Source organism: Amblyomma maculatum, chromosome 7, assembly GCF_055883805.1.
Source record: "Amblyomma maculatum isolate TAMU_Amacu chromosome 7, ASM5588380v1, whole genome shotgun sequence".
Taxonomy (NCBI): Eukaryota; Metazoa; Arthropoda; class Arachnida; order Ixodida; family Ixodidae; genus Amblyomma; species Amblyomma maculatum.
In genome coordinates, this window is record NC_139350.1 from 108,282,415 (window position 1) to 108,298,108 (window position 15,694).

The window sequence follows — 15,694 nt, forward strand, 5'->3', positions numbered from 1 at the left end:
TGCGTTTCGTCGGCCTTCACGATGAAAATTTTGACCAACACTGGCAACCCTGCTGGATTACCTCTCCGTGGATCAAGGCGTCCGGATCGACTATGCCATCAACACCCGTCGTCGATAAGAACTGCTGGCGTGCTCCGGAACTGTTCAGTGGGCGTGGGAGCAGCTACGTGATGCGGCTCTTCAATTTTGTCCGTTTTTTTGCCCAGCTTACTTCCTATCTACAGCTTGGCGCCCAGTGTACTTCGGATGCGTGGAATTGCAGTGACGCGCCTGTGCGTTTCGTCGGCCTTCACGATGAAAATTTTGACCAACACTGGCAACCCTGCTGGATAACCTCTCCGTGGATCAAGGCGTCCGGATCGACTATGCCATCAACACCCGTCGTCGATAAGAACTGCTGGCGTGCTCTGGAACTGTTCGGTGGGCGTGGGAGCAGCTACGTGATGCGGCTCTTCAATTTTGTCCGTTTTTTTTGCCCAGGTTACTTCCTATCTACAGCTTGGCGCCCAGTGTACTTCGGATGCGTGGAATTGCAGTGACGCGCCTGTGCGTTTCGTCGGCCTTCACGATGAAAATTTTGACCAACACTGGCAACCCTGCTGGATTACCTCTCCGTGGATCAAGGCGTCCGGATCGACTATGCCATCAACACCCGTCGTCGATAAGAACTGCTGGCGTGCTCCGGAACTGTTCAGTGGGCGTGGGAGCAGCTACGTGATGCGGCTCTTCAATTTTGTCCGTTTTTTTGCCCAGGTTACTTCCTATCTACAGCTTGGCGCCCAGTGTACTTCGGATGCGTGGAATTGCAGTGACGCGCCTGTGCGTTTCGTCGGCCTTCACGATGAAAATTTTGACCAACACTGGCAACCCTGCTGGATAACCTCTCCGTGGATCAAGGCGTCCGGATCGACTATGCCATCAACACCCGTCGTCGATAAGAACTGCTGGCGTGCTCTGGAACTGTTCGGTGGGCGTGGGAGCAGCTACGTGATGCGGCTCTTCAATTTTGTCCGTTTTTTTGCCCAGGTTACTTCCTATCTACAGCTTGGCGCCCAGTGTACTTCGGATGCGTGGAATTCCAGTGACGCGCCTGTGCGTTTCGTCGGCCTTCACAATGAAAATTTTGACGAACACTGGCAACCCTGCTGGATTACCTCTCCGTGGATCAAGGCGTCCGGATCGACTATGCCATCAACACCCGTCGTCGACAAGAACTGCTGGCGTGCTCCGGAACTGTACAGTGGGCGTGGGAGCAGCTACGTGATGCGGCTCTTCAATTTTGTCCGTTTTTTTGCCCAGGTTACTTCCTATCTACAGCTTGGCGCCCAGTGTACTTCGGATGCGTGGAATTGCAGTGACGCGCCTGTGCGTTTCGTCGGCCTTCACGATGAAAATTTTGACCAACACTGGAAACCCTGCTGGATAACCTCTCCGTGGATCAAGGCGTCCGGATCGACTATGCCATCAACACCCGTCGTCGATAAGAACTGCTGGCGTGCTCTGGAACTGTTCGGTGGGCGTGGGAGCAGCTACGTGATGCGGCTCTTCAATTTTGTCCGTTTTTTTGCCCAGCTTACTTCCTATCTACAGCTTGGCGCCCAGTGTACTTCGGATGCGTGGAATTGCAGTGACGCGCCTGTGCGTTTCCTCGGCCTTCACGATGAAAATTTTGACCAACACTGGCAACCCTGCTGGATTACCTCTCCGTGGATCAAGGCGTCCGGATCGACTATGCCATCAACACCCGTCGTCGATAAGAACTGCTGGCGTGCTCTGGAACTGTTCAGTGGGCGTGGGAGCAGCTACGTGATGCGGCTCTTCAATTTTGTCCGTTTTTTTGCCCAGGTTACTTCCTATCTACAGCTTGGCGCCCAGTGTACTTCGTATGCGTGGAATTGCAGTGACGCGCCTGTGCGTTTCGTCGGCCTTCACGATGAAAATTTTGACAAACACTGGCAACCCTGCTGGATTACCTCTCCGTGGATCAAGGCGTCCAGATCGACTATGCCATCAAAACCCGTCGTCGATAAGAACTGCTGGCGTGCTCTGGAACTGTTCGGTGGGCGTGGGAGCAGCTACGTGATGCGGCTCTTCAATTTTGTCCGTTTTTTTGCCCAGCTTACTTCCTATCTACAGCTTGGCGCCCAGTGTACTTCGGATGCGTGGAATTGCAGTGACGCGCCTGTGCGTTTCGTCGGCCTTCACGATGAAAATTTTGACCAACACTAGCAACCCTGCTGGATTACCTCTCCGTGGATCAAGGCGTCCGGATCGACTATGCCATCAACACCCGTCGTCGATAAGAACTGCTGGCGTGCTCCGGAACTGTTCAGTGGGCGTGGGAGCAGCTACGTGATGCGGCTCTTCAATTTTGTCCGTTTTTTTGCCCAGGTTACTTCCTATCTACAGCTTGGCGCCCAGTGTACTTCGGATGCGTGGGAGTGCAGTGACGCGCCTGTGCGTTTCGTCGGCCTTCACGATGAAAATTTTGACCAACACTAGCAATCCTGCTGGATTACCTCTCCGTGGATCAAGGCGTCCGGATCGACTATGCCATCAACACCCGTCGTCGATAAGAACTGCTGGCGTGCTCCGGAACTGTTCAGTGGGCGTGGGAGCAGCTACGTGATGCGGCTGTTCAATTTTGTCCGTTTTTTTGCCCAGGTTACTTCCTATCTACAGCTTGGCGCCCAGTGTACTTCGGATGCGTGGAATTGCAGTGACGCGCCTGTGCGTTTCGTCGGCCTTCACGATGAAAATTTTGACCAACACTGGCAACCCTGCTGGATTACCTCTCCGTGGATCAAGGCGTCCGGATCGACTATGCCATCAACACCCGTCGTCGATAAGAACTGCTGGCGTGCTCCGGAACTGTTCAGTGGGCGTGGGAGCAGCTACGTGATGCGGCTCTTCAATTTTGTCCGTTTTTTTGCCCAGCTTACTTCCTATCTACAGCTTGGCGCCCAGTGTACTTCGGATGCGTGGAATTGCAGTGACGCGCCTGTGCGTTTCGTCGGCCTTCACGATGAAAATTTTGACCAACACTGGCAACCCTGCTGGATAACCTCTCCGTGGATCAAGGCGTCCGGATCGACTATGCCATCAACACCCGTCGTCGATAAGAACTGCTGGCGTGCTCTGGAACTGTTCGGTGGGCGTGGGAGCAGCTACGTGATGCGGCTCTTCAATTTTGTCCGTTTTTTTGCCCAGGTTACTTCCTATCTACAGCTTGGCGCCCAGTGTACTTCGGATGCGTGGAATTGCAGTGACGCGCCTGTGCGTTTCGTCGGCCTTCACGATGAAAATTTTGACCAACACTGGCAACCCTGCTGGATTACCTCTCCGTGGATCAAGGCGTCCGGATCGACTATGCCATCAACACCCGTCGTCGATAAGAACTGCTGGCGTGCTCCGGAACTGTTCAGTGGGCGTGGGAGCAGCTACGTGATGCGGCTCTTCAATTTTGTCCGTTTTTTTGCCCAGCTTACTTCCTATCTACAGCTTGGCGCCCAGTGTACTTCGGATGCGTGGAATTGCAGTGACGCGCCTGTGCGTTTCGTCGGCCTTCACGATGAAAATTTTGACCAACACTGGCAACCCTGCTGGATAACCTCTCCGTGGATCAAGGCGTCCGGATCGACTATGCCATCAACACCCGTCGTCGATAAGAACTGCTGGCGTGCTCTGGAACTGTTCGGTGGGCGTGGGAGCAGCTACGTGATGCGGCTCTTCAATTTTGTCCGTTTTTTTGCCCAGGTTACTTCCTATCTACAGCTTGGCGCCCAGTGTACTTCGGATGCGTGGAATTCCAGTGACGCGCCTGTGCGTTTCGTCGGCCTTCACGATGAAAATTTTGACGAACACTGGCAACCCTGCTGGATTACCTCTCCGTGGATCAAGGCGTCCGGATCGACTATGCCATCAACACCCGTCGTCGACAAGAACTGCTGGCGTGCTCCGGAACTGTACAGTGGGCGTGGGAGCAGCTACGTGATGCGGCTCTTCAATTTTGTCCGTTTTTTTGCCCAGGTTACTTCCTATCTACAGCTTGGCGCCCAGTGTACTTCGGATGCGTGGAATTGCAGTGACGCGCCTGTGCGTTTCGTCGGCCTTCACGATGAAAATTTTGACCAACACTGGAAACCCTGCTGGATAACCTCTCCGTGGATCAAGGCGTCCGGATCGACTATGCCATCAACACCCGTCGTCGATAAGAACTGCTGGCGTGCTCCGGAACTGTTCAGTGGGCGTGGGAGCAGCTACGTGATGCGGCTCTTCAATTTTGTCCGTTTTTTTTGCCCAGGTTACTTCCTATCTACAGCTTGGCGCCCAGTGTACTTCGGATGCGTGGAATTGCAGTGACGCGCCTGTGCGTTTCCTCGGCCTTCACGATGAAAATTTTGACCAACACTGGCAACCCTGCTGGATTACCTCTCCGTGGATCAAGGCGTCCGGATCGACTATGCCATCAACACCCGTCGTCGATAAGAACTGCTGGCGTGCTCTGGAACTGTTCAGTGGGCGTGGGAGCAGCTACGTGATGCGGCTCTTCAATTTTGTCCGTTTTTTTGCCCAGGTTACTTCCTATCTACAGCTTGGCGCCCAGTGTACTTCGTATGCGTGGAATTGCAGTGACGCGCCTGTGCGTTTCGTCGGCCTTCACGATGAAAATTTTGACAAACACTGGCAACCCTGCTGCATTACCTCTCCGTGGATCAAGGCGTCCAGATCGACTATGCCATCAAAACCCGTCGTCGATAAGAACTGCTGGCGTGCTCTGGAACTGTTCGGTGGGCGTGGGAGCAGCTACGTGATGCGGCTCTTCAATTTTGTCCGTTTTTTTGCCCAGCTTACTTCCTATCTACAGCTTGGCGCCCAGTGTACTTCGGATGCGTGGAATTGCAGTGACGCGCCTGTGCGTTTCGTCGGCCTTCACGATGAAAATTTTGACCAACACTAGCAACCCTGCTGGATTACCTCTCCGTGGATCAAGGCGTCCGGATCGACTATGCCATCAACACCCGTCGTCGATAAGAACTGCTGGCGTGCTCCGGAACTGTTCAGTGGGCGTGGGAGCAGCTACGTGATGCGGCTCTTCAATTTTGTCCGTTTTTTTGCCCAGGTTACTTCCTATCTACAGCTTGGCGCCCAGTGTACTTCGGATGCGTGGGAGTGCAGTGACGCGCCTGTGCGTTTCGTCGGCCTTCACGATGAAAATTTTGACCAACACTAGCAACCCTGCTGGATTACCTCTCCGTGGATCAAGGCGTCCGGATCGACTATGCCATCAACACCCGTCGTCGATAAGAACTGCTGGCGTGCTCCGGAACTGTTCAGTGGGCGTGGGAGCAGCTACGTGATGCGGCTCTTCAATTTTGTCCGTTTTTTTGCCCAGCTTACTTCCTATCTACAGCTTGGCGCCCAGTGTACTTCGGATGCGTGGAATTGCAGTGACGCGCCTGTGCGTTTCGTCGGCCTTCACGATGAAAATTTTGACCAACACTAGCAACCCTGCTGGATTACCTCTCCGTGGATCAAGGCGTCCGGATCGACTATGCCATCAACACCCGTCGTCGATAAGAACTGCTGGCGTGCTCCGGAACTGTTCAGTGGGCGTGGGAGCAGCTACGTGATGCGGCTCTTCAATTTTGTCCGTTTTTTTGCCCAGCTTACTTCCTATCTACAGCTTGGCGCCCAGTGTACTTCGGATGCGTGGAATTGCAGTGACGCGCCTGTGCGTTTCGTCGGCCTTCACGATGAAAATTTTGACCAACACTAGCAACCCTGCTGGATTACCTCTCCGTGGATCAAGGCGTCCGGATCGACTATGCCATCAACACCCGTCGTCGATAAGAACTGCTGGCGTGCTCCGGAACTGTTCAGTGGGCGTGGGAGCAGCTACGTGATGCGGCTCTTCAATTTTGTCCGTTTTTTTGCCCAGGTTACTTCCTATCTACAGCTTGGCGCCCAGTGTACTTCGGATGCGTGGAATTGCAGTGACGCGCCTGTGCGTTTCGTCGGCCTTCACGATGAAAATGTTGACCAACACTGGCAACCCTGCTGGATAACCTCTCCCTGGATCAAGGCGTCCGGATCGACTATGCCATCAACACCCGTCGTCGATAAGAACTGCTGGCGTGCTCCGGAACTGTTGAGTGGGCGTGGGAGCAGCTACGTGATGCGGCTCTTCAATTTTGTCCGTTTTTTTGCCCAGGTTACTTCCTATCTACAGCTTGGCGCCCAGTGTACTTCGGATGCGTGGAATTGCAGTGACGCGCCTGTGCGTTTCGTCGGCCTTCACGATGAAAATTTTGACCAACACTGGCAACCCTGCTGGATTACCTCTCCGTTGATCAAGGCGTCCGGATCGTGTATGCCATCAACACCCGTCGTCGATAAGAACTGCTGGCGTGCTCCGGAACTGTTCAGTGGGCGTGGGAGCAGCTACGTGATGCGGCTCTTCAATTTTGTCCGTTTTTTTTTTTTTTTTGCCCTGGTCAGTAACGACTCTTGTCTATACGCTAGTAAATCGGACAATGCCTGTTTGTTGCTGTTCCCACGCCCGGGAATACTTTTGTCTTTGCTACGCGAGTGTGTGATGGTTGTTAAAGAGTTGCTTTTGCTGTCTGGTGACGTGGAGGAAAACCCAGGACCGGGACGCAATACGCGTTCCCAAGAACCAGGAGCTAATGACAATACACCGCAGAAACAGTTAAGTGATCTGTTTTCATTGCTACAAGACATGAATACTCGAACGGCCAAAATGGAGAAAGGCCAAGTTGACTTAATCAGTACTGTAAATGAAATCAAGAAGAGCCAGGAGGTTATTCAGAATCATCTATCAGATATTGACAGAAGGCTAACTGTAGTCGAAGGCAAAGCTGCTGCTAGTGAATCTTTACAGAAGGAATGTCAGCGACTGCAAAGTTTTGCTGATAACCTAGCTTGCGAAAATTTGAAACTGAGGGCTAGTCAGGCAGAGCTCGAAGATAGGCAGCGCCGTGATAATCTTCTGTTTTTTGGCCTTTCTGACAGCGATTCTGAGTCCTGGGATGACACTGAAGTAAAGCTTCTGAATGTACTTTCATCCGCCTTGAACTTGACACCATCGGAACTATCAATTGAACGGGCTCATAGACTTGGTACTTTTTCTGAGGATAAAAGCAGGCCGGTTATTGTGAAGTTCTCATCTTTTAAAACTCGGCAAAAAATTCTCTCTTCAAGTTCTAAACTGAAAGATAAAGACATTAAGGTAAGCGAAGATTATTCTCTCATGACTCGGCAGGCACGGAAAAAACTCGTAGAATTTGGTATCGCTCAAAAGTCTAAATTCAAACTGCGCTATAATAAGCTTTACATGAACGGCAAGTGTTACTGTTACGACCAGCTTAATGACAGCGTTTCTGAAGTTCGCAGTGCTACAAGCTTTTCACCGGAAACTACTGTACAATAACGATGCGTGAGGGGTAGTGGGCACTCCTCGCTGTCTGAGCGTTCATTATCGTTCCTTTACACAAATATTAGAAGTGTTGTGCCTAAACGTGATGAGCTATGGGCGACTATCGATGCATGCGATGCTGATATTTTTTGCCTTACTGAAACGTGGCTTTCAGCAAAAGTTGATAGCTCTGAAATCTTTCATTGCAATAAGCATTTTACCACTTATCGGTGTGATAGGGGTGACAGAAATGGTGGTGGCGTTTTGATAGCTGTTGCCGACACACTTTTTTCTTCCCCTGTTCATGTCATCACCAGTTTAGAACTTATCTAGGTTGAACTGCGCACGCGCTTTAAAAAACTGATCTTGGGAGTTTGCTATCGCCCTCCCTCGTACAGTGCCACGTTTGTTGAAGAACTTCATGATGCTATTTGCGCCATTACCGTTCGTTTTCCAAACGTTCCTACTGTTTTGGTAGGTAACTTCAATTTTCCAACTATATTTTGGTCCAATGAACGTTCTTATGTTGATCCTTTTTCTACAGAGTGCGATGGTTTTTTGCGCATGTGTGCCGACTTTAATTTCTCCCAACTTGTTACCCAGCCTACCAGTGTTACATCTTCTTCGTCAAACTTGTTAGACCTTGTTCTCACCACGTCGCCTGATATCGTTGCTCCAATATCTTGTTTGCCAGGTTTAAGTGATCATTGCATGCTCCATTTTTCAGTAAATGTCGCGATACCACACCGATATAACACTTCTAAATATATCCATGACTACCAAAAGGCAAACTTTGATGCAATTAATCGTGAACTCGCTGCTTTTATCGATGAATACTTGCCCTCTTTTCATGACCGCCCAATTGAAATTAACTGGACCCTTTATAAGGATAAAATATCCTCCCTGACTAATTCTTACGTTCCGCTGCGAAAAATATTAACTAACAACTGTTCGCCCTGGTATAATTCTTCACTAAAACGGCTATCAAACAAAAAGAAACGTCTGTTTCGCTCCGCCAAAGTGTCTAATTCTATGCCCCGGTGGGACGCTTACTATTCTGCTGCGTCTGCATATAAATCGGCACTAAAACAAGCTAAGGAGTCATTTTTTAGTCATACTCTTCCATCGATGCTAATAAATAACCCAAAACAATTTTCGAATGTGGTTAAGAAAACTGACCCATCTACAATCAATCTGAAAACTACAGATGAACAATTAATTCCTAGTGAAATGTGTGCTGATGTTCTTAATGATGTGTTTACTGCTTCTTTTACTAACAATTTAATTACCGAAATTCCTCATTACCCACCGCGTGACTTCCTTGTTATGGACCCCGTTATAATGGATCCTGTGGGCGTAGAAAAAATAATTGAACAACTGAAGATGTCATCATCATGCGGAGTGGACAACATTAACTCAAAATTTTTGAAAAATACTAAAGTGTATAGTGCCATTATTTTTGCCGAACTGTTTGAGTGTAGCTGTGTTCCTAGCGACTGGAAGGTGGGCAAGGTGGTTCCCCTGCACAAGTCTGGGTACAAACGTTCTCCTAATAACTACCGACCCATTTCACTTACTAGCATCCCATGTAAGATCATGGAACATGTCATCTGCTCTCATCTCGCCAATTTTCTTGAATCAAATTCTTTCTTCAGTCATTCCCAACACGGGTTTCGTAAAACATTCTCATGCGAGACTCAGCTTCTATGCTTTTCACAAGACCTTCATTTCATTCTTGACCGGGGTTCCATAGCAGACTGTATATTCCTCGATTTCTCCAAAGCTTTCGATAAAGTTTCTCACCAATTACTACTTTTCAAATTAAGTAACCTCAAACTCGACCCTAACATCGTTTCATGGCTTCAGTCTTTTCTCACTAACCGTTCTCAATACGTGACAGCAAATAAATCGAACTCTCGTTCCTCTCCAGTGGGCTCTGGCGTTCCCCAGGGCTCCGTACTAGGGCCCCTACCTTTTCTAATTTATATTAATGATTTGCCTAACAGCATTGCTTCTTCTGTGTGTCTCTTTGCTGACGATTGTGTTATTTACCGTGAAATTAACAGTGACTCTGACATTTCTGTTCTTCAGTCTGATATTAACCAAGTTTCAGAGTGGTGTAAATTATGGCAAATGGAGCTGAACATTAACAAGTGCAAATATATGCGTATTTCTCGTCGTAACAATGAAGTAGCTAATTACAACCTCAATAATACTCCTCTTGAAACTGTGTCTTCGACCGTGCATCATCCGCACTTGCGCGCTCTATTGTTCGCCTGTGGGCATGGATAAGTGCTGTGGATATGTGCTGTTGGTACAAGGGCGCTAAGCGAGCCTGTTTCCAGGAATCCTTTTGTGTAAGCCTGTTTTGCTTTGTGGACACCCTGCAAATGCCAAATTGACCCTGTCAAGAGAACGTCTAGAAAAACACAAAGAAATGTCCCCCTGCGGGAAATAGCCGGAAGTGCTTTCGTTCAATTGTTCACCCTTCCCGTCGAGAAGTGCTATCGTCCAGTGAGGAATGCCTACTGTCCAAAGGAGACGACAGAGTGACACGTCCGCTGACGTACAGGACAAGAAAGGAGCAAGGTAATTACGGCCATTAGAGGATTTCCTGGGAATGCAGGAAAGATTTGCAATTGTTGGAAAGGGACAATGCTGGGAGCCGTATGCGGCGCGCACGTGCACTTGGGTTTCTGAGAAGTAAATCCACTTGCCGGAACCAGCCTATCGATTCTTGGCTGAAGAATAGAAATGTACCTCCTCGCCGTTCCCAAGCTTTTCCCGCCAACAAGTGACCAGGCCCAACGAAACAATGCCGGGCCAGTCAGTGCTTCAGACCATCAGTGCAGTGATGTGTTCGATTGGATGCCGATATCTGAGGGGCGTGCCCTGGATTTGGTTGGTCAGCATCTTCAGAGAGGGGCTGGACATAGGGGGTTTTAAGGACGCTGCAGAGCACGAAATGTCGCTCTGAGCCCTGGGTAAACGGCTCATCCAGTCGCTTCTCGCTATGAACTCTTAACGCTTGTCATTTTGCTGATGTACCCTTCTTTTTCGTGTAAATAATCATGTAAATAAGTTTTCTCAAAGTGCCATTAAACCTGCTTGTATATATTTTACCAACTTCGAAGATTCAGTCCTTCTTCAACCCCGAGTCTCTGCACGCTACCAAGTGAAGGCCGGGTCGACTTAGCCCCAGCGTCACGACAGTATAAATACCTTGGTGTGCACATAACTTCCAATCTTTCTGGAATCTGCATGTGGAATCTATTACTAACAATGCTAACCGCATGTTGGGGTGCCTGCACCGAAACTTTAACCTTTCTTCTAGTTCAATAAAATTGCTTCTTTATAAAACCCTTGTTCGTCCTAAACTGGAATATGCAGCCTCTGTCTGGGACCCTGGCCTTGCATCTCTAGAATCTGAAATCGAATCTGTTCAAAACCGCGCGTCACGTTTTATACTTTCCAACCGTAACTCCAGTGTTACCGTTATGAAAACAACATTATCATTGCCACCGCTTTCACTACGCAGAAAAATTTCTCGCTCATGCCTATTTCACAAAATCTATTACCACAATCCTGTCCTTAAGAGCCGGCTACTAACTACCCCCACATATGTCTCAGGTCGCATTGATCATCTTCACAAAGTAGGTGTTCCGTCATGTCGTACTAAACACGCCTCTTATTCTTTTGTTCCAAACACTTCTGTCAGTTGGAACCACCTTCCTAGGCACATTGCTGATATTACGGACCCAAATTCTTTTAAGACTGCCGTATGTAATCTATATTTATAGATGGTAGTCAATTGTTTTTGTTCGTTTTCGGTGACATTGTTGACTCTCGGAAATGTTTTTTTTTTGTCTCAACTGCTTTTCCGCTTTTTTTTTTTTTTTCGCCAATCCTCCTTTTTTTTTTTATCACTTTTCGCCGTGTTATTGTTTCTCCTATGTTGTTTTATGCTGCACTGTACCCTGTACCAATGTATCTTTCCCACTCCCCTCTTTAATGCCTTCGGGCCCTGAGGGTATATGAATAAATAAATAAATAAATAAATAAATAAATAAATAAATAAATAAATAAATAAATAAATAAATAAATAAATAAACAAACATCTTTAAGATATTTTTCCTTTGCCGAGGCGCGCCGTGTCCGATACAGTAGTCGAAATTTTTTATGTCAACTGCGGTGTTTCGTTACATCTCTTGGATTTCACCCCCCCCCCCCCCTTGCAACGTGTTCTGAAATGCCCCCTCTAATTTTTCTGCTTTTTAGCAAGCAACAACTAAAACATCTTCTCACATCACCATATATTAAGGCAGCTCATTGTCGCTCATGAAAATGGTCAAAATGTACATTTACCGCATGCATACACTAATACAAGGAAGATGAAAATGGATGCACACAGCGTGCATATACTAGTAGATCGGTAAGCGATTCTGCAAGCACCCCGCCGGGGTGGCGCAGTGGTTACGGCGCTCGATTACTGTTGCCAAGGGTGGCGGGATCGAATCCTGGCCTCGGCGGCCGCTTCTCGATGGAGGCGAAAAGCAAAGCGCCCGTCTGCTGTGCGATGTCAGTGCACGTTAAAGAACCCCAGGTGGTCGAAATTTCCGGAGTCCTCCACTACGGCGTCTCTCATAGCCTGAGTGGCTTTGGGACGTTAAACCCCACAAACCAAACAAGCGAAAACCGAATCTACAAGCTCGTTCTAAACAGCGTCAATATTAGAGCTTTCTGAAGACGATATACTTATCGTTTTGGTGAAGTTAACGGTTCTGCGTCAAGAGATTCGGCTTTGGCTAGGCCAGAAGCGGACGGGACGACAGCGTCCGGAAGACTCGAAAAGTTTTATTCTCGGCCAAGGGTACAAAGCACGTATACAGAATTATCTCATTCCGTAGCGCGAGGCGTTCTTAAACAGAACACGGCACGCGCATTTCCGAAGGACCGCATCACGGCTCGGCGCGCACAACACATCAAGCGTATCCTGCCTCGATCGTAGCCGCCACCCTCAAGTTTCAACTTACGCCGCAGCAAGGCTTGGAACCACACAGGTTGCACTTTTTACTCGGCGGTTCCTCGTTTGTTCGACGAGCATCACGGGGTTTTTATACCCTCTATTGGAGACCAGCTCACTGCACCCCCAAAGCTGAACGAAAAAGCTGCAATAATTAAGAATTACTGCGTTTCTTCCCTTATTGGGCCTGCCCTCCCGTTCCTTTTCTAGGCGTCATGAATTTCGCAGTTTACTAAAAATATTACGGCGATGTGCAGCCAACAAAATAACCGTCCTTATACAGCGGTATTCTAGAACGTATGGGTTGCTCCCCACCCAGCTGTCCCTATACCGCCTGCTAAATTTTAACTTTTAATTTTACCGTCTGCCCAGTGTCTTAAGACCTCGGCAACTTGCCCCCCCCCCCCCCCCCCCCCCCCCCTGGCATATTTAACTTGTCAGCGGAAATAAAGCAAGCAGACACCGCTAGGGACTAAAGGAGTTCAGATACAGCTTTAGAATATACCAGTAAATTGCAGCCCGATGCTGCCTTCCCATCATCAACGGCTGTTCGAAGGGGGGAGGAGAGAGAGAGAGAGAGAAAAAAACGGAAAAGCACTCAACGCACAAATAGAAGATGAAAAGTACAGAGCATTCAAAACGAAAACATCTCAAAGGAAGATAAACGCGGACGGCGGCCCCAGCCACCGCGGCGCCGGCTCGCCGGTGGCGGATGCACTCAGGGGTTGTCGGATGACATGGTGTGCGATGAAATCCAAGACGCACGCCGCCCTGGACGTTCCACGTACGTGTGGTTCAAGGTGCACACGGCCGCCTCCCGGGCGGGAATTTCCGACGCAATAATTCAACCACTAACAGTCGGCTTATCATTCTGAAGTCTACGGTCGACCAAATTGAATCTGCTGGTATACGGCTGCTATGCACGCGTCATGCGACTCATTGCGACGTTGTCGAACGATAGAAAAATAAAATGATTTGCGTGACATCTTTTTTTTTTTTTCCATCGATTCGCTGTTTCGTTTTTTTTTGTTCTTTTTTTTTTTTCAGTTGACATGGTTATATAAATATACGTTACTCAACGTACGAATTATGTGCGACTATTTAGCTGCCTAGGAAGGCTCTCATGTTCTTCAACTTTCTTCAACTTCTTGTTCTTCAACTTTTTGGCTCTCAACTTTCTCCATGAGCGGCACCATTTCAGCGGATGCGCCTTAGCGGAGTACAGCGGCCACACGCGTTCGGCAGAGATTGGTACTACACACGTGACAATATATTTTGCTCTGTTCTTGTCATCTTTTTGCTGGGGACAATTTTCCAGTATGGTTGTGATGTTCGCGGTGTGTGCTTTGGAAATAAGCGAGAAGAGCGCTTTACAAGCAGCGGTAAAAAAAAAAAAAAAATAAATAAAAAAAAATAAAAAAAAAATGAAGGTAAGTTGCCATCAAAAGTGGGTCGGAACCGTACTGTGAATCGGTTGTTCCGATTTGCTCCGGTTCGGGTTCAGTTGCAAGATTGCGGAAAAAAAAATGGGTTCGGTTCGTTCCGGTTCCGGGCGAAAATTCGAGCTCGGTTCCGGTTTTCGCTTCGGTTCCGACATTCTTTTTTCGCCCGAGATCGGCAGACGCAAGCCACAACATTCTTGGCTGGGTAATTGACCGCGTCAATTGCTTTCGCGCTAACACTACACTGAACAGGAATGAAGAAAAACACTTTTTGAACTATTTTCGCTAATCGTAAACAGCTGGATGGTCATCACCTCATCTGCAGCAACATCTCTATGAACGGATTTTTTAAATTTCGTGTGATAATTTTAAAAAGTAAGGTCTCCTAGGCCTAAACAAGGCGAAATTATAAACTCAAGGGTTTCGATGCCTCTGGCTTATTTGGTGTGACAAAGTTATTTCGTTTACTGTTCAGCGGAGTAATACACATGATGCGAATTGTGGCCCATACAGCAAGTGCTGTTTTTTAAAAGCTGTAATCTACTAGAATATCCTGAACGGGGGAAATTTTCCCTGATTTAACGACACTGCTGGCACCTGAGGGGCTTATGAGAAGGACTTGCGATAACTCAAAGGCCTATGAATATTCCACATCTTTCTGCGCGTATGCGTACGAGTTGAGAAATGGAACTAAATGATTAGAAGACGCGTTGCGATGGAGGCGGAACGCAAAAGGCGTCCTTGTGCTGTGCGATGTCAGTGCACGTTAAGGGCAACTCCGGCGATTTTTCGACCATACTGAGTTAATAATGCATTTATATTGCTGAAGGCATGATCATCACAGTATGCGATTACATTTTTTTTACAATACGCAAGAAATAATTTTAAATAAGCAATAACTTCAATCAAAATTGAAACTGCCGCACGGGGCCCGGATACAGTGCTCTAGAATATGCTAGAGCACTGTAGCCCGGAGAGCACTGATTGCGTGACGTCACATGATGACGACACAGTCGTGAAGCCGCGCCGCACGCACCCTCTACCGTTCTGGCGAGATGTGCGAACGTCTATCGCTGTCACGTGCGGCACCATGTGAAACATGTGATGTCGGTTAGTCGCCCTCGAATGTCATCGGACAGGGACGGCTAGGACTATAGTCATGCGAATGCAATTAAAGAAAAAAAAAAGCAATATTTGGCATGCATGGTCAATGAGGGCCGAACGAGCGAGCGATTTTGTATGCGGTTAAATTATTGCCGTATGAAGCATCAATTCCTTACAATTTTTAAGCCATTTATGCACTCACTAAGCCGATGCAACTGGCCGACATATATATGAGGGCGACCGATCGTTACGTGCTACATATTCACTTTTCTTTTTTTTTTTTTTTTCTCGAAACCGACCCTAAATTCGCCTCGATGCGAGTGAGATTATTGTTTACACAGCAATAGCCCTGCCACATGAAACATTTAATGTCATTTCCAACGAATGGCATTTGTTCAATTTATTATCATTTTTTCTACACGCTGCCACACGACCAAAACCTAAGGCTTTTACATACCGTACGTAACCAACCTACTGATTGCGACTAATCCATTACGACGCTCAGCGTCAGTGTCAGCGTTTGTCTAAGGAAGGGTACGGAAGGTGCGCCGAGTCCGGATGCAAAATTTTAAAGCTCCCAGGCTGGCCATGCAGTTTCAACTACGTGCACTTCGCACACTAAAGCAAGTTTCAAAAGCAACAAATCGTATTGATACAACCATCGAGAGTACGCGCCCAACGGCGCGC

General features: G+C 48.2%; 1 protein-coding gene across 1 annotated transcript; it reads left to right on the forward strand.

Moving 5' to 3' along the window:
* Positions 1 to 6,369: 6,369 nt before the first annotated feature.
* Positions 6,370 to 7,783, forward strand: LOC146184303 (uncharacterized). Its single transcript, XM_084609367.1, has one exon. The coding sequence runs from the start codon at positions 6,374 to 6,376 to the stop codon at positions 7,451 to 7,453; it is 1,080 nt and encodes a 359-aa protein (XP_084465493.1). The 5' UTR covers positions 6,370 to 6,373; the 3' UTR covers positions 7,454 to 7,783.
* The last annotated feature ends 7,911 nt before the right edge of the window (positions 7,784 to 15,694 follow it).

Bases quoted from the DNA above. Each gene is read 5' to 3' on its own strand.
- LOC146184303 (XM_084609367.1), top strand. From the start codon at position 6,374: ATGCCATCAACACCCGTCGTCGATAAGAACTGCTGGCGTGCTCCGGAA.